The sequence below is a fragment of the Eurytemora carolleeae genome, unplaced genomic scaffold (assembly GCF_000591075.1).
Source record: "Eurytemora carolleeae unplaced genomic scaffold, Eaff_2.0 scaffold353, whole genome shotgun sequence".
NCBI lineage: Eukaryota > Metazoa > Arthropoda > Copepoda > Calanoida > Temoridae > Eurytemora > Eurytemora carolleeae.
This window is the reverse complement of record NW_019396252.1, coordinates 38,431-63,518: the sequence shown is the minus strand read 5'-3', so window position 1 is coordinate 63,518 and position 25,088 is coordinate 38,431. Positions and strand designations below refer to the sequence as shown.

The window sequence follows — 25,088 nt, the reverse complement described above, 5'->3', positions numbered from 1 at the left end:
ATATTTAATAATTTTTTAAATGTTTACCTTAATGTCTATGGAGGTTAGGTAGGACTCCATTTTTAGCTTGCAGTACAGTTCTGATTTACCATCCAGCTTTCCGGCCTGCAAACAAATACAATTTATGTACGGCTCGGTTTAATTTCTTATGTACACTTGTACAGTAATAACCAGAAAACTGTTGAATGTAGTTCATGTTTTTACAAATAGAAAATAGTTTTACTAGTAACTTTAATTAAATCGGTCTGTTTACACTGCACAATTGCTTTGTCCCATGTTCATCAGACTATTAAAAGTCATAACTTGAGTCTAAAAAGTCGTCTTCCTATTCCGGAGTTTTCTGATTCTCATTGTATATGCTGAACTGATTCAATTTGGGCGCCTGAAGTTTATTTTGTATTTTTTCTTTAACATTTTTAATTCATAGAAGATGCTCTGCACGTAACAAGAAAATACGGTTTCATATTTTTGATGCACTGAACCATTAAAAACTTTAAAAATGTTAAAACTTTAGTATGATTTGTTTAATTATATAGAAATGAAAATCATCAGTCACATAAAATAGAGTTATACTGTTTTTTTGGCATGTTTTCCGGTCCAGAATTTGAGTTTGGATTAAACATTTTGGCATGTTTTCCGGTCCAGAATTTGAGTTTGGATTAAACATTTTGGCATGTTTTCCGGTCCAGAATTTGAGTTTGGATTAAACATTTTGCACATGTGTTCACTGTTCACTTGATTAACAAGTTTTTATGTTTTTCAGTTTAAATAATTTTAATATTACAGATTTGTTTCATTTAAAAAGTCATGAATTGATATTGGAATTAATATTATTAAGTCACGTATGGAAATTATTCAATCTTACATAATGGGTGGCAAAATCTTAATGTTACCTAGTTACTTTCCACAAAAAAAAGATAATTTTAACAAGTTTAGAAGTTGCAAAAATGTAACAGAAAAGATTCCAAATCTATTAATAACGAAACAAATGCATTAAAAAGCAAATTTCTCTCGGTCTTTAATCGGAGGGTGGGGGGGGAGAGAGTTGAAATAATATAATTCAAGGAAAGTGCCGGGTGAGGGAAAATAGCATAAGGAAAAAATCTTTAGATTTTAAAGACAGATGGGCTATTCTGGCTTACAAATCAATGGAAATACTAACTTACAAATCAATTGAACTACTAGCTTAAAAATCAATGGAACTACTAGCTTACAAATCAATGGAACTACTAGCTTTACAGATCAATAGAAATACTAGCTTACAAATATATTCCTTTCAAAGTCAAGCATTGCAGTACAAAAATTGTATGCAGTACTTTATATTTATATGTGTGCAGAACGTTATATGTAATCAGTACTGTGGTACATTATATTTTACAGCACGTTATGGGCAAAGAGAATAGAATATATATTAGAGGGGAATTTACTAGAAAAAAGTGTAAAACGGCCATTTTGTTNTATACATTCTTCTATAAACAGCTTTCCTTTCTTTTCCAGGGGGGGGGGGGGCTTTCTCACATTTGTGATAAGAAGAAGAAATGGCGACCAGATTGTTTTTCAAGAAATGTAATGACAGAATATTAAAATATTCTCTATCCGCTGAACAAGAATATAAAAATATTGACATTTTTAAAAGATTGCTGTATATTTACAAATTGAAAGAGAATTTTCCGAATACATCGAGGAAGGGGGGATTTTATGCAGATTAAATTTTTTTATTTTTTTTCAGTCACGATTTGTAAAATTAGCTGCATTTTTAGAAAAAAATTTAATTTCAGTGCGTAACATGTTTCTTTTTTCTTTTATTCTAATTACAAAATTATTGTACTTTTAGAACAAGCTAAAAATTATTAATTTTTAACCAACCCCCCTCCCCCTCTCCCTCCCCCTTTGGGTCTTCTTAACCGGACCCTGGTCATAAAGTAGCTGAAGCAGTGAGAATACTTTGAGATAGATAGATGTAGGATAGATAGATTAACAGCTAGGGAAGATAGATGTTTAAAGTACCAGATCTGTGGCCTTGAAACCAAATATAAGGGGTGAACCCAGGGGGGTCGCTATCTAAATATTAGAATATAGTATTAAACTTAACAAAAATTGAAAAATTAAAATCAAATTGTTTATTTTAAGATTTTTTGGATGATTTTGAAGAAGTATAGAAATTCTGAGGGCGGATTAAATACCATCCAGCCGGCAGCAGAACAAATACATTTTTTATCCTAGTTTTTCATTTGATGGTATTTGAAATCTTTCTTTGTTTGAACAACATTTAACATTTCAGAATTTACCATGATGAAATTATTTGGTAGATTTTAAACCTAAATAAACCATTGGGTTCCGACAAGAAGTTGGGAATATTAATTAAATCTAGAATATATCCTACAATAATATTTTGGAGAGAAATTCAGCAACAGCTCAATTGGTTTTTACATTTCTTTATTTTTGTTAATTGTAAGGATGACATTTATCTTTTATGGTAAACTATTTTAAAATTGTTAAAGCTATTGTGACTTAGATATGATTCACCATTTTTAAACTGTTAATAGAACGGAAAATACTTGAATGGACCGGCGACATACATTTATATTGGCATACATTTATATTGACATACATTTATATTGACTTACATTTATATTGACTTACATTTATATTGGCATACATTTATATTGATATACATTTATATTGATATACATTTATATTGACATACATTTATATTGACTTACAATTATATTGGCATACATTTATATTGGCATACATTTATATTGAAATACATTTATATTGACATACATTTATATTGGCATACATTTATATTGGCATACATTTATATTGAAATACATTTATATTGATATACATTTATATTGAAATACATTTATATTGACTTACATTTATATTGACTTACATTTATATTGTCATACATTTATATTGAAATACATTCATATTGATATACATTTATATTGACATACATTTATATTGACATACATTTATATTGGCATACATTTATATTGAAATACATTTATATTGACATACATTTATATTGGCATACATTTATATTGAAATACATTTATATTGACATACATTTATATTGGCATAAATTTATATTGGCATACATTTTTATTGACATACATTTATCGAGGAGTTTAAGTATCCTTCATCTTCTCTTTAAAAATTTATTTTCTTCAATTATGGTTTTTATTTAAATGTGACTTACAGATTTGTGTTGCAGAGTGAAAAAAGAAATTGTTCAGAATTTAGCCTTTGCAGTAAGTTTCTTTCAGAATGTATGCAATTTAGCTTTCCATTCAATTAATGTTTTTTTTTAAATTTAATTTTAGAATTATTTTTAAGCTATTAAAAGTTCGATGTTCTAAGTTAATGATAATGAAAAGCTTATTTTGCTTTATTTAAGTATACATATATCTATTTATCTATCTATTTGGAGTCGAGAACAGACCTCACTGAAGATTGGTCTATGACAATTGGTCCAGGAAACATTGTGTATGAGGATGTTTGTCTGTTTTTTTGATTGAATAATAAATTTATTATATATCTATATATAAACTTGTAATCTCTATTTGTCTGTTTGTTCGATCATAACTCATAAACCACTGGACCGATTTGCCTCAAATTCGGTAGAACCACGGGAATGTTCTTAGCTTGGTTTAAGATTTTAGATTGAGTGGGTCGACTTTTAAAGTAAAATAAATCATAATTTACGACCAAGCGCGGGGAAACGGCAGGACTAACTATGAGTAAGTGATAACCCTGAGAAAATATAGTTTATTTACAGTTTTACTTATATATATATATATATAAATATATATATATAATATAGTTTTATTTATACATATTTTTGACAACTAAGGTTGTGCAGGGCTTAATGAATTCTCTATTGACGCTAGCTAGGCCTATATTGGTCTATACATTCTTCTATAAACAGCTTTCCTTTCTTTTCCAGGGGGGGGGGGTGGCTTTCTCACATTTGTGATAAGAAGAAGAAATGGCGACCAGATTGTTTTTCAAGAAATGTAATGACAGAATATTAAATATTCTCTATCCGCTGAACAAGAATATAAAAATATTGACATTTTTAAAAAGATTGCTGTATATTTACAAATTGAAAGAGAATATCTTGTTGTTGTTGTATTGTATATACATAAATATTTTTTGAAAGTTCTCTTTCGGTTTATTCTAATTTTTTTTGTACTGATGTAATGTTCTGTACTGATGTACTCAAACTCTTCAAATGAATGCACTAAACTTTTGTAATGTACTCTATAGATGTACTCAACACTTTTGGCGTGTGTACTGAGCTCTAATGTTTCGTACTCTACTGATGTACAGAGCTCTAATGCAATGTATTCTATTGATGTACATAGCTCTAATGTAATGTACTCTACTGATATACTCAACTCTCCCAATATATGTGCAGAGCTCTAATGTAATGAACTCTACTGATGTACAGAGCTCTAATTTAATGTACTCTACTGATGTACTCAACTCTCCCTATATATGTACAAAGCTCTAATGTAATGAACTCTACTGATATACAGAGCTCTAATGCAATGTACTCTACTGATGTACAGAGCTCTAATGTATTGTACTTTAATGATGTACAGAGCTCTAATGTAATGTACACTACTGATGTACAGAGCTCTAATGTAATGTACTCTACTGATGTACAGAGCTCTAATGCAATCTACTCTACTGATGTACAGAGCTCTAATGTAATGTACTCTACAGATGTACTGAGCTCTAATGCATGTACTAAGCTGTAACATAATCTACTACTATGGAGTTAGTAATGCAGCGAATATGGGTCAGATTTGTTCTTTTAAAATGTTAGCGATTTTAAGGAAAATAAAATCTTGGCTATAGTTCGAGAAGAAAGCTACAAAAGAAAGCTACTGCATGTATTATCAGTAGAGAACAGGGGAAACGAAGAAAACAAAAGCTAATCCAAAAATCATTTAATATTTGAAAAGCATTTAAAATAAGAATTTTAAAAATGTTTCAAGAACTATTATTTAATCTAGAAAATATATACAACATTGGGGCCTCCTCTAGTACACCCCAAGTACAGGTGAAACAAGTTAAATTAGTTGCATATCAGGAATTAAAAACTATTTTAAAAACATAGATGTCAGTCTAACATGAAATTTAGTTTACTTGATGTGTGCTTTGTAGAACATATGTATCTTCATGTCAGAGCGAGGTTGCCGAGGTAGCTAATTTGATGTTTATATTTATCATGTTAAATTATTGTAAATGTACAAGATAATTGAAATATACATATGTATTAATAAGGTCAAGACTAGGCGGGTATTAAAGGGACTGTAAGCGTAATAACTAGTATCTCTTCATGCATAGATGGCAATGCCCGATTTACAACGGTACCCTTAAACCTATATCTAATCAAGTATAGAGATATCAATGGTTATTTTTAGAAAGAAAAAAACTCTGTTTGAATCCACAATAACAATTATATCTTTCACATTTTTGATCAGATTAAGGTTTCACGATTACCATAGTAAATCGGGAGTTGAAATCTTTGCATTGAGGGTCACACAAAATTACACTATAACAGTCCCCTTAAAAGATAGAAAATAGGTTTAAATTATTAAAAAAATAAGAATTGGATTGAGGAAAATGAACAAACAAAACCTAAAAAAAACATTTGAAGAGAACTCGATGCCAGAAATGTAAAAAATGTGCAAAATGTGAGAAAAATGTAAAAAAATAGCAAAAAATAGGAAAGGAACTATTTATTTAGAGGAAGAAGAGAATTAAGAAAGAGTGAAAGTGGAATGGAAAGAATAAAAACGGTGAAATTGTAAATTTTGGTTGAAACAAATATTCATAAAATATTTGGGTTTCCGTCCCACGCAAAACAAAAATCTAAATCCTTAAATTTTAATTCTGTGTTTTTTTAAAGGTTTATGACAACAGGGTTAGTTAGTTACACTTACGTGGGTAAATACGACTTTTGGACTGCACGGTTATTTTTGTTCAGGTATTTTTATATAATTTTGAAGTTTTATCAAATATCATAACTTTAAATGTTTGTCAGGAAACCACGTGTATGTTTACAAATCTTAGGATTTAACATTTTCAAAATCTTTATTTTCTGTCTTTATTCTACAATTAGATCATTTTCAATAAAAAATCAGTCAATGTTAGGAAAATTTGGGAGAACATCTCATTTGAATAAATGTTTGTGAATGTGTGAAAAATAGGATATTTATTGACGCTTAAATACTTCGACATCGATTGAAAGTGTCCTGCATGTTTTAAGATGTTATGTTGCTATGCTATAGGCTCCCTGAAAGATGTGCTGACATGTGTTAAAAACTAATTCTAATTATCTTCTTTATTCCTTTTCTTTGTTACAAAGGACCATATGTGGCAGGGCAAGCTGTCAACAGCAGGATTGTTTGTAAAACTACGGGGCACTTGGCGCACACAAAACATGTGACATCTACGATGATTAATTGATTGAATACGCACCCGACGCTGGCTTGAAATAAATGAATTCATGAACTGTAATCTCTTTACAATGCTACTTGGCTCCTCTCAGAATGAAGTCACAAGACGGTCTGGTGGCAAACCTCTATCCTATATCTGGTCCTCTATCAATCTATCTATCTATCCCAGTATGGCCTCTGAAAGGGGGAGACCGGGGATTCAAGTCTTCCAAATCCATTTGCTTCTAGAACATTTGGTTTTGTTGGGGCCTCGTGCACACCTCAAAAGACCAGATGAGCAGAATATTTTGGCTGCAAATGTTTTACTAAGCTTTATGTGCATTTTGCACCATATGGTGCTACGCTGCATGATATATGACAATCCATTATATGTGCATCATAATTCAATAAATATTTGAATATAAATAATATTTGCTTACGCTGAAAGCCAGCTTTATACATATAGAAGGTTGTCACTAGATATCTAAGCGAAAAAGGTTCTAAAACCTTTATTTAGAAACCACAATCAAATATAATCATTTTTTCAACAGTAATGTCTCATTCAGCTTTGTAAAACAAAGGCTTTAACCAATACAGTTGTGAATTCAACAACCAATCAATAGATGTATAATGCACGATTGTCACTTGAAATTTAGTCCCTTTAAGAACAATCTTTTAATTTTTTTTTACCTAAAATTTTTTTTATGTTTAAAAATAATTTTAAATTGTAATGATATAGAATTTTGTCTTGATGAGAAAAAGCGCATGACTATTTTTTTAACTGAAGGACCAATCACTTGGCTGATTGGGAAAGAAAATGCTTGACAGTTTTCACAGGAAATGAACAGAAAGAAGAGAATGAGAGTCTAAACCCTGATTGAACAAGTTGGAAAAGCGTCACATGTGACTAGAGATGGGCATCGTTCTTGTGAACGATCGAAATTATGAGATTAAACAAAATTTTCGTGAACGATGGTGGTGTTCAGAAAAAAAGGGGAAAAAACGATGGACAAACGACTTGGATACGTTAGAGAAATGAAAAAAAAACGAATAGATGGAAAATGAACGAAAATTTTGAGAACATAACAAATAAAACGAGTGGCTCACTAACAATAAAGGAATAATAAACGAACAATAAACGAACAATAAACAAACAATAAACAAACCAAAAACAAACAATAATCAAACAATAAACAAACAATAAAAAATCTTAAAAAATAAACAAACAATAAACGAACAATGAATGAACAATAAACGAACAATAAACGAACAATACACAAATAATAAACGAACAATAAGCAAATGATAAACAAACAATGAATGAACAATAAACAAACAATAAACAAACAATAAACAAACAATAAACAAACAACTAACAAACAATAAACGAACAATTAACGAAGAACAATGAAGGAACAATAAACAAACAATAAACAAACCATAAACAAAAAATAAACAAACAATAAAAAAATTTAAAAAAATAAACAAACAATAAACGAACAATGAATGAACAATAAACGAACAATAAACGAACAATAAACGAATAATAAACGAACAATAAGCAAATGATAAACAAACAATGAATAAACAATAAACAAACAATAAACAAACAACAAAAAACAATAAACAAACAACTAACAAACAATAAACGAACAATTAACGAAGAACAATGAACGAACAATAAACGAATAATAAACAAACAATAAACAAACAATAAAGAAACAATAAATGAACAATAACAAACAATAAACGAACAGTAAACAAACAATAAACAAACAATAAAGAAACAATAACGAAACAATAAACAAACAATAAATGAACAATAAACAAACAATAAACAAACAATAAACAAACAATAAACTAACAATAAACAAACAATAAACGAACAATAAAGAAACAATAAACAAATAATAAACGAACAATAAAGAAACAAGAAACGAACAATGAACGAACAATAAACGAACAATAAATGAACAATAAACGAATAATAAACGAAAATTAAGCAAACGATAAACAAACAATAAATGAACGATAAATACACAATAAATGAACAATAAACAAACAATAACCGAACAATAAACAAACAATAAACACCCTTATTTTTGTATTACAAATGATTTCTCTTTCGCCAAATTAATACATTTTTTCAAAATTTGTGTATTTCTCTTGATTTGCACCAAGGTTTTAAAAATGTAAAATATTTAAGCGCGTTTAAAAATTGTATGGTTAAAAAGCTTCATTAAAAATGTAAAAATTTGTCATGATTTAGATATTTTTCTGCAAACTTTCGTTTCTATTGAACTGCATTTAAAAAGAAAATCCGATGTTTACAAGTTTGCTAATTTTTGCTGTTAACAAAAGTAGAGCTGTTTTAAAATGTTGTGTTCTAATAGGCTCTAGGTCCTTTTTCTTTAATTAGTTCAGTGTTTTGTTGATGATATGTCTGCAAACCGTTATTCTTCTATTAATCATTTCGCTGATTTTCTAATTTTTATTGACGGATTTCAAATAAGAAATCAAAATCTTTTAAAGAAAGTTATTTTCTTTTTCAATCTCGATCGATCGTTGGATCTGATCGGTTATATATACATATATAAAGAGAGGGAACATTTCAGACATCAAACAGGGGAAAATTGACAACCCATCGTCCTGTACACCCAGGGTTTAAAGTTTAAAGTACTTCAGCAGAAATAGGATTAATTGGATACGCAATGAAATATTGTCAATCCTTTACTAAATGTTAAAATCTCTTGTAACAAATATGTTGTTGTAATCTCTGTGCAAAAAAAACTTGGAAACTTAGTTTTGGCCATTGCTGTTTTTTTGCCATTTCAATGCTTTAACAAAATAATCGGTTTTACATTTCTCAAGATTGCATTTAGCTTTGTTAATTAAATTGTTCTATCAGACAGAGAGAGGGGGGGAAGAGGGGTTATAAAAAGTTTTCGAGGGGGGGGGAGCAAAAGATAAAAACAAACCCCTGGAGGGGGTGGGGGGGTTAGGAGGATACACTTTTTATCAACATCCGAACCTACGTCACATCTACGTCACATCCTCGGGTAAATGAATAGAGAATGAATGGTTTCCCCAAAAATGTTTCCTCTGAGTGCAGCCTCTATTTTTAGATTACACAGATTTAGTACCAACACTAAAGAAGGGAATAGATACGGGGGTATTCATTGCAAGAAATAAAATACTTACCCTTAAATTATTTTGGACAATGTTTGTATATGAAAAATTTAAATCAATATAAATCAGACTGTCGACATAATTTCGTACAAAGGTTACATTCTGGATTTACAATAAAATTTTTTTGAGCACAACAGTTAACCATGTTATCAAATTTTGAATTTAAACTTTGTATGTATGTAAGCGACTCGCGGATTTTCTGCAGAAACTGGTAATTAATTATATTCACTAAATGAAGGGAAACTTTTTAAAAAATAAAATCGTAAATGTTTCAATCATATGGCACAGCTCTATTTGAAGAGAATAACAAAAATGTTTTGAATTTTTATTGAAACCCCAAAAGTATAGGTACTTTCCCAAAAACCTTTTCCCAAGGGTATTTTCCCAAGTGGCAACTTCCCAAATGAGCAATTTCCCAAGTGGAAACTTCCCTATGAAAGAAGTATTAAATGAACATTTAAAGAATTTCTCAACTTTATTTTAGAAAAAACACAACTTAAAAAAATCATTCAGTTTCTCTCAGTTAGTAAGTAAGAACATGTTGGTGACCTACACCCTTTTTTCAAAGAATAAAAATGTATTAAACGATTCTTATAATCATTTACGGTTAGGTTAAGCCTTCTGAGGCTAGGATGGGCTAGGGAGCCGAGCGCTGCAGGCTTGCAGCTATTATACAAAGAAAATAAAGTACATTATTTAAGGTTAGGTTAGACGTCTGAGGCGCCCCAGGTTACAATGTGGCCGAGCGCTGCGGCTAGGATGGGATAGGGGCCGAGCGCTGCAGCTAGGTTGGGCGAGGAGGCTGAGTGCTGCGGCTATTCCTTGTTTTAAAGAAAATATAGTAAATTATTTAAGGCAATTGTTACTTGAGAAAATGTACATTTGGGAAGTTTCTTCATGGGGAAGTTGCCTCATCTTGGGAAGTTGTCATTTGGGAAAATTAATATTTGGGAAGTTCTCGCTTGGGAAATTGCCCATTCCGGAAGTTGCCACTTGGGAGAAGGCCTTTGGGAAAGTACCTAACATCATATCTGATTCATACTGGCAAAGCTTTCAAGGGTGCCGTTGTATTGTAAATAGGACATTACCATTTCTGCATGGAAGGTCACTTGAAATTACGCGTACAGTTCTTTAAAAAAGCCAAAACTAAATGAAGATTTTTTCCTCGATTTTTGATATTTTTAGGAACTGGCCAATCAATGAGTCAGCTTTTTAATGATCAGACAACATTTAAAGAATTTAGAAATTTTAGGCATCATTTACCTTGAAATATGAAGTTTTTAACTTTTCCCCGTACTTTAAAATAATGAGATCGAGAAACCTTAAACTTTTTATTAGCTTTTATAGAAGTACTAAAAAAGTTTTTTTTTAAAAACTAATGTACTTTTTTACAAAAATAGTAATGATAATGTTAGGGGACATTAAGGGACGTTCAAAAGTTTGTAGTTACAACTCTTGAATGTCCCCTGATGTCCTCTAGGCTCTGTAACTATAAACTCTTGAATGTCCCCTAATGTCCTCTGTAACTACAAACTCTTGAATGTCTCCTAATGTTCCCTGTAACTACAAACTATTGAATGTCCCCCTAATGTCCCCTGTAACTACAAACACTTAAATGTCCCCTAATGTTCCCTGTAACTACAAACTCTTGAATGTCCCCTGATGTCCCGTCCTCTGTAACTAAAAACTCTTGAATGTCCCCTAAAGTCCCCTGTAACTACAAACTCTTGAATGTCCCCTTATGTGCCTTGTAACTACAAACTCAAGAATGTCCCCTAACGTCCCCTGTAACTACAAAGTATTGAATGTCCCCTAATGTCCCCTGTAACTACAAACACTTGAATGTCCCCTAATGTCCCCTGTAACTACAAACTCTTGAATGTCCCCTAATGTCCCTTGTAACTACAAACTCTTGAATGTCCCTAAATGTCCCCTGTAACTCCAAACTCAAGAATGTCCCCTAATGTCCCCTTTAACTACAAACTCTTGAATGTCCCCTATTGTCCCCTGTAACTACGAACTCTTGAATGTCCCCTAATGTCCCCTTTAACTACAAACTCTTGAATGTCCCCTTTTGTCCCCTGTAACTACAAACTCTTGAATGTCTCCTAATGTCCCCTGTAACTACAAATTCAAGAATGTCCCCTAATGTCCCCTATAACTATGAACTCTTGAATGTCCCCTAATGTCCCCTGTAACTACAAACTCTTAAATGTCCCCTAATGTCCCCTGTAACTACAAACTCTTGAATGTCCCCTAATGTCCCCTGTAACTACAAACTCAAGAATGTCCCCTAATGTCCCCTGTAACTACAAACTCTTGAATGTCTCCTAATGTCCCCTGTAACTACAAATTCAAGAATGTCCCCTAATGTCCCCTGTAACTATGAACTCTTGAATGTCCCCTAATGTCCCCTGTAACTACAAACTCTTAAATGTCCCCTAATGTCCCCTGTAACTACAAACTCTTGAATGTCCCCCAATGTCCCCTGTAACTACAAACTCAAGTATGTCCCCTAATGTCCCCTGTAACTACAAACTCTTGAATGTCCCCTAATGTCCCCTGTAACTACAAACTCAAGTATGTCCCCTAATGTAGGGGGTAACTATAAACTCTTAAAACGATTAACTAAAGATATTTTTTATCCGTATGGATAATATCAGTTGCTTGAGTAAAAATGTTGCACAATGTTACAAATTTAATGTGGAAACTTTGCAATTTAAAAAAATCTCTGGCTCTAACATTAGAAAAATGTGCACTGTTAGAAATCAAATCAAAACATCGAACGAACGAAAGCATTTTGAAATATGTGATGTGTATAACAAATTAAAATATCCTTTCCATTCCTTTCGTAATTTCTAACAAAATGTTTATACGGAATAAAGTCTATGCCACCAACTCAAATTTGCTAAACCCAATATCTTTGTAACTTGATGGTGTAATCCTTTAAAAATTCAAAATTAAATTATTTGATCTAAAAAAATGGTAAGTATGAAATATCTTTAAGTTGGTTGCAAAGATAAAGGGATTTTAAAAAATTAGAGTTTGTGACAAAGTCTCAATTCCTATCGTAAGATTAGCACCTTTCAAAAGTCCCACTACCCCCCCCCCCTGGCCTCCGGTGTAATGTAAAGGATTAAGAAAGGATTGAATCATAGATTAATTAACAGTACAGATAGAACAATAGATGTCGCATTTTCAATATTTAGGGTTTTTTTGGTCACAATAACCCTGAGGCAGAGGCCCAAAGAAGTTACGCCTATACTCTCTCTTTGTCTAGTCATTCAATGCAGCATGCGCGTAACTCCTTTGGGCCTTTACCTCAGGATTATTGTGAACGAAAAACCCCTAAATTTTAAAAAGACGACATTTATTGTTTTATATGTATTATTAATTAATCTATGTATTGGATGAACTGGATCAGTAAACTATAAACCTAATACCAATTACACTGTAAATTAAAAGATTCTGCTGAGTAAGGTCCAATTAAAGGTTTATAATCAAATATAGGTTTAGAGCCTACACATACAATCCAAGGTCGACCAGGGGCATATTAAAGAAATGTGGCATGTGGGTATTTCAACCCCCCCCCCCCTCCCTTTTTTCAAGATCTAGTCCCTTTAAAGGTCTTGGTTTTTAATTGCAATTAATAAAAGCTATTATTATTATTATTATTAGGGTTTATATTAGCGAGGAAAATAAATAAATTTTCTAATTGACATACATCATCCCCCACCCCCCCCCCCCGATACAATCCAACCAGTATAGGGTTAAACGGTGCTCATTGTTATTTCCTAGCATCATGCACATGTGTTTAAACGTGTATGAGTGATTTCATCTTGTTTACAGTTTGAACTTTGATTATAAACTGCACAGTAGAACCTATTTATTTCATAGAGGCATAGAACATAGAACTTACTTTAAAAGAACATAGAACATAGAACTTACTATAAAGATAAAGAGATATAGACCATAGAACTTACTATAAAGGGACATACAACATAGAACTTTCTTTAAAGAGATATAGAACATAGAACTTAAAGGAACATAGAACTTACTTTAAAGGGATATAGAACAAAGAACTTACTATAAAGGAACATAGAACATAGAACTTATTATAAAGGGTCATAGACCATAGAACTTACTATAAAGGGACATAGAACATAGAACTTTCTTTAAAGAGATATAGAACATAGAACTTAAAGGAACATAGAAATTACTTTAAAGAGATATAGAACATTGAACTTACTATAAAGTATAAAGTAATATAGAACATAGAGCTAAAAGGAACATAGAACATAAAACTTACTTTAAAGGGATATAGAACAAAGAACTTACTATAAAGGAACATAAAACATAGAACTTATTATAAAGGGTCATAGAACATAGAACTTACTTTAAAGAGATATAGAACATAGAGCTTAAAGGAACATAGAACATAGAAATTACTTTAAAGGGATATGGAACATAGAACTTACTATAAAGGAATATAGAACCTAGAACATACTATAAAGGAATATAGAACATAGAACTTACTATAAAGGAATATAGAACATAGAACTTACTATAAAGGAACATAGACCATAGAACTTACTTTAAAGGAATATAGAACCTAGAACTTACTATAAAGGAATATAGAACCTAGAACTTACAATAAAGGAATATAGAACCTAGAACTTACTATAAAGGAATATAGAACATAGAACTTACTATAAAGGAATATAGAACCTAAAACTTATTATAAAGGAATATAGAACCTAGAACTTACTATAAATGAATATAGAACATAGAACTTACTATAAAGGAATATAGAACCTAGAAGTTACTATAAAGGAATATAGAACCTAGAACTTACTATAGAGGAATATAGAACATAGAACTTACTATAAAGGAATATAGAACCTAAAACTTACCATAAAGGAATTTAGAACCTAGAACTTACTATAAAGGAATATAAAACCTAGAACTTACTATAAAGGAATATAGACCATAGAACTTACTATAAAGGAATATAGAACCTAGAACTTACTATAAAGGAATATAGAACCTAGAACTTACTATAAAGGAATATAGAACCTAGAACTTACTATAAAGGGATATAGAACATAGAACTTACTATAAAGGATTATAGACCATAGAACTTACTGTCAGCGTGATTACTAAGTGACCTTCAATATAATTCACAACGGTCCCTTTAATCCTCTATCTATTGAAGATATTGGTGTTTTTCTTTCTGAAAACGTGAATTCTGAAATTTTTATTCATTTTCTCTGAAGCAAATTAGTTCAAATGAAAAATAACTATTTGGGAAAAATGATGAAGATATCAAATTTAAACTTTATCAAATAAATGTTTAAAGGTACTGTAGCGAATCGGAAATGCCACTTCAGAAAATTTAAGACACTTAAAATAATGTCAAGTTTGAAATTACTTTTTAAAATTTCATTTTCACATGACATACATATTTTTGTTCGTGAAAGTACAAATATATATAAATACATAAACATAAACGTGCAAAACTCATATATGCATAAAAATATCAAATCTGTACTATCACGATGTTTTTTTAGGATCTTTAAAGTTATGGATTTTCAATACACTGCCCCCCAACTATAAGAATAGTTGTATATTTTGACCCGAGTTTAAACCTTTGATCTAAAGGCACAATGGGTGTCTGTCTACCCCTGTCCTAATAATCCTTATATGTATTGTATACGAGATATAAAGTACATCATGAGAGTGCTCTATGAATGGGACTGTGAGCAGAATTTCAATTGACCTTCCATTTAAAAAAGGCCATTTCAGATTCAAGGCGGTGCCCTTTAAAACTTCGACGAATCAAGGTTAATTTTTCTTCAGAAAAATTTGAGCGACAAATTTTTCGTTTAAAAATAATGAATACAGCTGATATCATTTTATAATAACTTCTATAGTCCACAGAAGACAAAAATGATCGTTCCTTTAATATGATAATTGAAAGACAAAATGGTAGTTATCTAAAAATTATTTTGGAAAATGTTGCCTCTCCCAAAAACTATGCAAAAAGTCGTCTAACTTTTAGTATATATATACTTTGCTTGTCTGGGTGTTTGTCAGTTTGTATCTAATAAATATCTGAACCAATCAGGCCCAGATTTTGTGTAAAACCTCACATGTCCCAAGGGAAGGTTTATGGAACATAAAAATTGAAGAAAACATTCCGGAAAAATAGTTTTTAGTTGAAGGAAACCTTGATTATAAAGAAACAGTTTAAATTCCGTACAATCATCTCTGAAGTCTCATCCTTTGTGGGTAACCCTGTAAATACATATTTATCTTTTCTTAAAATTTGTATATTCTGTACTTTTCATATTGAACTTGGACACCCTGTATCCTCAGATTGCACTTTTCATATTGAAGTTGGACACTTTGTATCCTCAGATTGTACTTTTCATATTGAACTTGGACACCCTGTATCCTCAGATTGTACTTTTAATATAGAACTTAAAACCGCTGACATGGAAAACATTTGTGTTATTGTAAATATACAGGTCATTCGCTTATTAATCTATCCATAAACAAATTTATAAATCATTATGACTTCTAAATGAAACGAAAGTTATAAAAAATATCATTGTGACAATTTGAACCTGACAAACAACTTGTGCTTATTCTAGAATACACCATGAGAATGTTTAAAGTTAAAGTATAAAATCAAAATTTGAACCTTATGAATACATTTAAAAGTACATGTGTATTTCAACGTGAAAACATTATTAAGTATTTTAGAGAATGAATTTTAACAAAAATCAAATATCCCTTCTCCATTCACAGGAAGAGGTGGGTACTGCAGGCCTGTAACTGTGTGTTTCTGTAAGGGAGGGGGGGGCAGTGAGTTAAAGGAAGTGAACGAGGCTGGGGTCGAAGGGGGGTAAGTACCCCCCTGCATAGAATTTTTTTTTTCAATCTTAAAAACTAACAATTTTACTTTAAATTTGTGAAATGATAAAAAGAATCAGAATGAAGTGCCTTGCTCATGATGATCAGTTTCATGGGACTATCGGTGTAATTTCCAGTTTGTTTTTAATCTTTGTGAAGAAACAATCTCAAGAACTGAGTGGGTCAACCCAGACCGAAATATATTTTCAATAAATGTGGAACTAACATCTACTTTTTTACTCTACAGAGGTTTGGTCCATCACCATCACTGAATTTTAAACTTACCCTGTATTTGATAACAGTCCCTTTTATTTTATTTGAAAACAGTTCCTTTTATTTCATTCGAAAACAGTCCCTTTAATTTCATACGAAAACAGTCCCTTTTATTTCATTCGAAAACAGTCCCTTTTATTTTATTCGAAAACAGTCCCTTTAATTTCATTCGAAAACAGTCCCTTTTATTTTATTCGAAAACAGTCCCTTTAATTTCATTCGAAAACAGTCCCTTTTATTTCATTTGAAAACAGTCCCTTTTATTTCATTCGAAAACAGTCCCTTTTATTTAATTCGAACACAGTCCCTTTTATTTTATTTGAAAACAGTCCCTTTTATTTTATTCGAAAACAGTCCCTTTTATTTTATTTGAAAACAGTCCCTTTTATTTCATTCGAAAACAGTCCCTTTTATTTTTCGTTATAGAAAATTTTATGCAGATATTTAGTTTTGCAAGCTAAGAATTTTCAATTGAAGTTCTTCATTAAAGACTTATGCAGTAGAGAGAAGGAAAAAATGCATCTAACACGATTGGGGTTATTGGAACACAGTTACGGCCCTGGGTGGGGGGGGGGCGGGGGCCTGTAGAGGACTTTTCGTGAAAGAAAATTATCCCTGAATTTATTCTGTTAAATTTGTAGATTATAGACCGAATATTCAAACTAGCGCAGCGACTATAATTGTCGTTTTTCATTTGAAAAAAAAAGCGCTTAGGATTCGGATCCGTTGGCTCCGCAATATTTTGGCTTCCTGGATCCGGATCCGCAAAAATAAGCAGATCCACGGATCCGGACCCGAGGGGGAAAATAAAAATATCAACCAAAAACTGCCAAAAAATATGTACTCTCAAAACCTAAATTTGAACTATTGAAATAAGAGAGATTATAGAAATTTCCTGATTTCAGAATGGTTCAGCAAGCTTTAGCATAGAAATAGGCGAAAAAGTGTTTTTTTCTCGTTTTTTTCATACATTTTCTCTTGGTGCCCAAATTTGCCAAAAAAAAAATAGCCAGACAAATGTTTTTGAAATTTTTTTCTAAACAGTTGTTTCTCTTCAGTTATCCAAACTTTGACTGTGTGCAAAAAATGTATGAAAAAAACAACGTGTCAAAACAGTCGTTTTAATTGGTTCGTTTTTTACAATGAAAAAATTCAAAGATATAAAAAAACGAATATAGAAGATTAACAACTCAAGAACTTTAATTTTTTCATCAAAGAACTTTAAATGTGGAGGAAAAACATAATTCGGTTGTAATCTATTATTCACCAACTGTATTTCATGTTATATCTACGTTGCTTTTTAATATTTTTCGAACTTTGATGTTGTTTATTTCTGCAATTAATACTTCAATTTTTTGATGAAAACCTATCTATCTTTTTGTAAATTTTCAAATAAAAGTATCCTATTTCATTTGCAATTAATTAAAAAAATAATCTTTTCTGACCCATATCATCCTACCTTGTGATTTTATTCAAATGTTAATTTATGAGGACCCTATTTACATACAATACATGTGTATTATAACCCCTCATACTTCACCACAATTCATTATTGTGCAGGGATACCCACAAACAATAAGACTTCAGAGACGACCGTACAGAATTTATACTAGCTGTTTATTTACGATTTCCTGAAACTTTAAACTTATTTTTTCATGCCAAAACATTTTATGATGTATTAAAAAATATATTTAATATAGAAGATTTAATTGAAACCTGGGATCGTCCTATTTTAAGGGGTTTAAGTCGTCTTTACAGTCTCATCCTTTGTGGATGTAATACATGTAATACATTTTCTAAATATCGTGACTATTCTCGTGTAATTTTTAAATTAGTTTTGAAACTGTATTATCATAATTTGTATAATGTGACGTAAGCAATACTTAACAAAAGAGACACAAGTGTTTTAACATTTTTAGACGGGAACTATTTTAAATACTCTTTATATAATTTATTAAATAATATTTAAATTTCATTTCTTTTATAAAATATACTGAGCTATCAGCTGTCTTTTAATCTACAGGGTGTCCCACGAAACATGACAATAGCAAGACGACTTGAAAGTCGTCTTTGGTATTTGAATTTATTTTTGACATTTAGTCTTCTATCTACTTTAACATGTATGATTCTTGAAACAATTATCACATAATTCTCCTAGCCCTGGAATTTCCAAAAAGTGGTCTGCGTTTTTTGTGCTTTCAATATTACCGGAGATATAAAGAGTTTGGTTCAGATTTCAATTTTGTTAAAAAAAAGAAAAATAGTCGAAATCTGAATGAAATTCTTCATATCTCGGGCAATATTGAAAGCACAAAAAAGGCAGACCACATTATTATTATCTTTAGAAATTTACTTCTAAAATTAGGTTGACAAATAAACGCAGCAAATTATATCAAAAATCAAGACGACATTCAAGTCGTCCTGCATACTGTCATGTTTCGTGGGACACCCTGTATCTTAAGATAAATTTAGCCTTTAGATTAATTTGATTAAGATAATTAAGATGCACTCTTTAACTTTTGAAAAACCGGTTTTTACTTTTCCGCATTTAAGTGATCATTTGGACTAATGATAGATTGAACGAACTTAAGATTTGTATAAATGTTTATTAGGACTAACGTTCAAAAGGACTACAGTAATTAAATGTGATGAAATAAGTTTTATTTTCAATATGTTCATATTAACATGAATTAATATCTATAATTGTTTAAATGCTCTAAAAGCTGGTTTGTGAACAGCTGAGTTTAGTTCAAACGGATAAATTAGTCTAATCAAGCATCGGATTTTATTTGTAATCAAACGTATCTGTATTACGTATAATAGGGAATGGGATAAAGAAAAAGAAAATATGCGGATTTCTTCCTAATGTTGCTGATTTTCTTAACATCTGGGGAAAATAGCGACAAAATACGGTTATTTGAAAATCTAAATTAGTTTGATTGTATTTCTGTTTTCAGAAGCTTTAAAGGGACAGACCGGCTACGTAAGTTAGTTGAACTGAGTATGCAGTGTTGTCACGTTGTGGACAAATTCTTTAGAATTCATTTGAGACATATAAAACGTTTCCACGATGTATAATTTCTAATTTTGAGCGCAAAGTCGACGTTCAAAATTATGAATTTGGGTGGGTACGCTTGAAGAATCGTTTTTTTTTATAGTAAAAATTCTATAGTAAAATAATTAGATGTTTAGGAACATATTTCTCAAAACAAATTTTTCAATAAATCGAAGTTAGAATTAATTATTTCCTTTTCATCATTATATTAAATTACTTATTCTTTATGAATTTGTTCGCAGATTTCTTCAAATTATTCAAATGTCGTCTTTTTAATAATACTTCCCGAAAATCTGTAAAAAAAACCTTTGTGATTAAAGAGAGATTATAGAAACTAAAATAGTTGAATACGTCTCATACCGAATAACTTAGCGCCCATACAAATTGAGAAAATTGCAACATATGACTTAGATCGTAAAAAAATCAATTTGATTTCAAACAAATCATTAAGATATTACAACCTATAGTCATCGATTATCTTTCGCCACATTTGTATATAGTTGATTTTTTACAATATGTTTTGATTTTATTTTTTAAAATAATATTTAGCTTACAACTTGTTTTCGAACATTCCTGGAAAATATGAAAATGTCGTCTTCATTACCAAAATTCCTCGAAACAGGAATAAATGTTTTTATAAGTAACTCTCAGATCATAACAATTAAAACATATTATGAAAAATCAACTATATACAAATGTGACGAAAGATAATCGATGATCATAGGTTGTAATATCTGAATGATTTGTTCGAAATTAAATAGATTTTTTTACGGTCTAAGTCGTATGTTCCATCTTTCTAAATTTGTATGGACACTACGTTCTTCGGTATTTGTCGTTTTAAACAATTTTCTCCTTATAGACGCAACAGATAGAAGTTAGATTAGTAGCGATCAAAAGCGCTTTTTTATCGCATTAAGTCTATACCCCCTTTCATTTTTTCGCGAACACTCCCTTTAAAAGTACGGATTTGATGGCAATGTTACTCTACAAAAGTAAATTGCGCTTTTCTACTGCAGAAAAACATACAGAAATAATCAGAATGAAACAGGAACAGCTACAGTATCTTCCACATTATTTCAAATAAAGGTTTCAAGGTATCGTTGTCAATCGAGAATTGCCATCTTTGCATGGAGGGTCACTTGAATATACCCTTTATATTACAGGATATCGGATTGGTATATGGATTAAGAAAGTTGAATGATTTATTAAAGTAGGATTCTGGAACAAGGTGTCAAATTACATTTTTACTTTCACTTCAACTCTAGCTTTAAGTTCAAATTAATCCCAGTAAAAAAACAAAGACAGCATGAGAGTTTTATTTTTCTTTAAAAAGAGCTTAATTTTATAACTAAACTACAGTCGTTGTGTACATAAATACAATAAAGATTACTTTCTTTTTAAATTTTAATTTTATACCAATCTTTTAAACAGCAAGAGACACATAAAAATGTAAACAAAGAGAAGTTGTCAATTTACTTGTAAACTTGTAATTTAAACAATGCAAAGCATTATTAATAAGAAGTCGTCTTCATTGTATTTATTTTATCACCCACTTCTGTATAAAAATTAGCTTAATTCTAAATTTGGAAGAAAAAAAGGGTATTAGATCTAGCAACCAAATAACGAAAAAGCTTATTTACAAGAGAAAAAAAGTTATAGAAAAGCTTATAAAGCACTTGTAAAAGATTTTTATACTTTTATACCTTCGTATAATTTTGGTAATGTTTTGAGACTTGCTCAGAGCTTTGTCATATTAAATGAGTTCACTATTACTACTTTTTTATATTTTTTTCTTCTTTTTTATTAATTAATTTCATTATTTACCTATTCTACGTATAATTTCGTTTAGCTGTATCTTTATGATTGCTACTTTTATCAAGAACTTGTTATAATCATATGTTTATTTATTATTGGTTATAATTCATGGTATTCCTTTCTTTTATATTCATTCTTAGTTAATCATCTTTTTGGTCAAAGGTTGACATTCTTTCAAAAATAATAAATTATTGATTTTTGTTTGCGCGTTTTTGTTGAATTACACTCAAACATTGATTTTAAAGCATACTTTAAGCCACTACGTTACATTTATGTACTAGAAAGGGTGATTCTTCTCCCCCCCCCACCCCACAAAAAAAGATCGTTTCGTTATGAACACTACGACGAAAAAAAGAAAACGAAAAAATTGTTTTTTAAAAAAGTTCGTTATTTAAAATTGGTCGTTTTAAAACGATCGTCTTTTTTATAAAAATCGTCGTATCGTTAACAATCGTTAATGAAGAGAGGAAACCGACCTAAAGGGCATCTGTACTTATAATTGAGTAGTTGTTAAGAAAATATCAATAAGTTTTAGCTCCCCCACGACTTTTTAACTTCATGTAAGACGACATTCAATCAAGTTGCATGTAGTTTTTTATTTAAAACGATCGTTTTTCCAAAAACGACCGTTTTTATAAAGTTCGTCGTTTCGTTAACTATCGTTAACGACAACCCTTCTTTAACGATCGTTAACATAATTGTCAATAATTATTTTCAAAAACGATCGTTTTTTCAAAAGGGATCGTTTTTAAAAAACAATCGTATAAAAACGGTCACAAATCGTTTATAAAAAACGATTATTATTCGTTTTCTAAAATTTCAAAACGAGTTGGTCGTTTTTAAAAACGATCGTTTTTGAAAACAATTGAAAAACGATCGTTTAATGATCGTTATTAAAAGCGATTAACAACCCTACCCCACCCCACCAGCACGCTGAGGGGGAGGGGGTGATTGAATTCTTTAATTCTGTGAGATTGCTAGATGCATGAAAATGAATCAATATTCTACTTTCTGTGGCCATATTCCTACTTTCTAATTTAGAATATAAGAAAGTTGTTTACATAATTTTATTGATATACAGTGAAACCCTTAATAACGAATACATCGAAAGAATTCATCAAATGTCGTATTCTTCACTTTCTGATAATGGAATGTTGCAGATATTTAGTTTTTTAATTAAATGATTATATGGAAGTCTTTAAAACTGTTCCCGCAAATTCATGGCTATTTATTTATTTTCGCAAATACTGAAATTTACGTAATATAGTATAAAACCCATGGAAAAACTGTCAAGACGACATTTGATAAATTCTTCCGATGTATTCGTTATTAAGGGTTTCACTGTATATTAGCAAATATTTATATCAATTCAAATACATACATTAATAATAGATTTAACAAGGACTGCACCAATCTTTTTTATTTATTTTTTTATTTTATTTGATCATAATTATATGGTTTAATTTTAGAAAGATAATAATAATGTGTATCTTAAACCCCCCCCCTCCCAAATCAATAAAATGCGTAAAAAAAAAATTTAACTCTTTTTTCACCTTTAAGCTTCGAAGTTCCATTATTCAGACAAGTGTTATTCTTGTTTGATTTATAAGTTTACTATTTGAACTCTAAAATTGAATTTTCTCAAAATAAATCCAACACTAAGGTTTTGCCGTCGGAGGTAAATAAATTTAATAAATGTACCAGAACAGAATTTTTATTAAAGGGACTGTAAGAGTTATTGCGCATTTCTTGCTTGTAAAATGTAAAAGAGAAATTCACAGAAATGAATACTTTCTGATTCAAAAAAAGCGATGTTTGATCAGAATAAGGTTTTAAGGCTACCGTTTTAAATCGGGCATTGTCTACTTCGCACGGAGGATCACTTGAAATTACGCTTACAGTTCCTTTAAGATAAATTTTACGGTTTTTCGTTGCAGATATTAGGTTTCTCTCAGGGGAGGGGGGCTGGTTGTTAATGTTAATGATATGATTAATTTTTTTTTAAAGTTTAAGGAAAAATATTTAATTTTTTCATTGTTCAAATTAAAAAAGAAAACATTCAGAAAAAGAGATATATAGAAATTCCACAATTTTGTATATCATTGTTCTTTTTCAGAATAAAAAATCCCAGATATTAGAATATGAGACGAATGGTATTTATTTCTGCTAATAAATTATAATGTATTATGATTATGTCTATTTTATGCACCACTTGTACTACAGTCTCGTCTTCGTAGACATCAATAAAATAAATACGACTTTTAATTTTTTTTCTACCAAGCTTTCAACCAGCAAGGATACATATAAACATGGGAACAAAGAGAACCTTCTCTTTCTTTACTTGTAAACTTGTTATTTGAAAAAAGCTTATAGAAAATCAAACCTAAATAGCAAGGTGTTAATCATTATATTGAAGGGTGTAGTGTAGTGTAGTGTCGTAAAAGATGTGTCTAACCTGCATCAGCGGAATATTATGTGAGGGAAGGGGATGAGAGGTTGATCTGTTTAAGCTAACTCGAGGTATATCCATCCCACCTTCTCTTGGCGCAGTCTTTTCAACTTTCCTGGACGAAACATTTTTCTCTACTACTCTAGTAGCAGTTTTCTCTCCGTGCGAAACTCTTGCTAAGGACTTCTCTAACCCGGAGAGTAATTTCTCTCCTGGCGGGGTCAGTTCATTTTCTCTCTCCATGATTAGCGAGCTGTCCTGGTTAGTTCGAGATTTTGGTGCACTGAGCAATTTTTTTCCGGTGTTTTGAGATTTCTGAGTTAGCCCTGAGCTTTCTTTGCCATCGTCAGCAGAAGTTGGTAGACTTTGATTTGTTAGAAGAATATTTCTGTAAGATCTAAGAGGTTTCAAACCTCCACTACCGCTGCTGGTTGGACTACTTGGCGGGATAGGTAGACTAGTGGGCACTGAAGTCTTATCCTTGAAGGCTACATCTCTAGTTACTGATTTAACCCGTTGGCTATACGATTGTTGGGAGGAGGAAGGTCTGTTATTTAAACACAAGGCATTTGGCTTAGAAGATTCAAATTTCGTTGTATCAGTGCTTAAACCATTACTGATGAGATTATTTGCTTCGGGTTGAACCCTGTTGTCTAGGAGAATGCAGGAGTTATCATTTCTGTTTGGATCCGAGCCAGCCGAGTAGGTCAACCCTAGCTTAAGGGACAGGTCAGGATGAGAAGAGAAAGAGGAAGAGGAAGAGGAGGTTGGGGAGAAGGAGGAGGAGGAGGCCGAGGAGATGGAGGATGAGGAGGCAGTCATGGATGAAGAAGAACGAATTGAGGATCTGGAAGGAACTAGATACTGCTCGAATGTCACTTTCTGTGAAGATCTAACTGCCATTTTATCTGGAAAAAAAATTTAAGTT

General features: G+C 31.0%; 1 protein-coding gene and 1 long non-coding RNA gene across 2 annotated transcripts; one reads left to right on the top strand and one right to left on the bottom strand.

Annotated features, from left to right (window-relative positions):
• LOC111699410 (uncharacterized serine-rich protein C215.13) lies at positions 1-25,088 on the bottom strand. Its single transcript, XM_023470085.1, has 2 exons — positions 24,167-25,088; positions 1-105 (listed from the first exon to the last, which is right to left on the bottom strand). Exons 1-2 carry the CDS (start codon positions 25,061-25,063, stop codon positions 16-18), a joined length of 987 nt encoding a protein of 328 aa, XP_023325853.1. The 5' UTR covers positions 25,064-25,088; the 3' UTR covers positions 1-15.
• Positions 5,015-6,498, top strand: LOC111699411 (uncharacterized). The gene is made up of 3 exons (XR_002764747.1): positions 5,015-5,221; positions 5,933-6,010; positions 6,392-6,498. It is a non-coding gene; the product is annotated as an uncharacterized LOC111699411 (long non-coding RNA).

What these genes read in the sequence shown, in the direction of transcription:
- LOC111699410 (XM_023470085.1), bottom strand. Translation starts at nt 25,063, where the DNA reads ATGGCAGTTAGATCTTCACAGAAAGTGACATTCGAGCAGTATCTAGTT. An exon ending in ATAATATTCCGCTGATGCAG is followed by an intron (nt 106 to 24,166) that starts GTTAGACACATC and finishes ATTTGTTTGCAG; the next exon opens with GCCGGAAAGCTGGATGGTAA.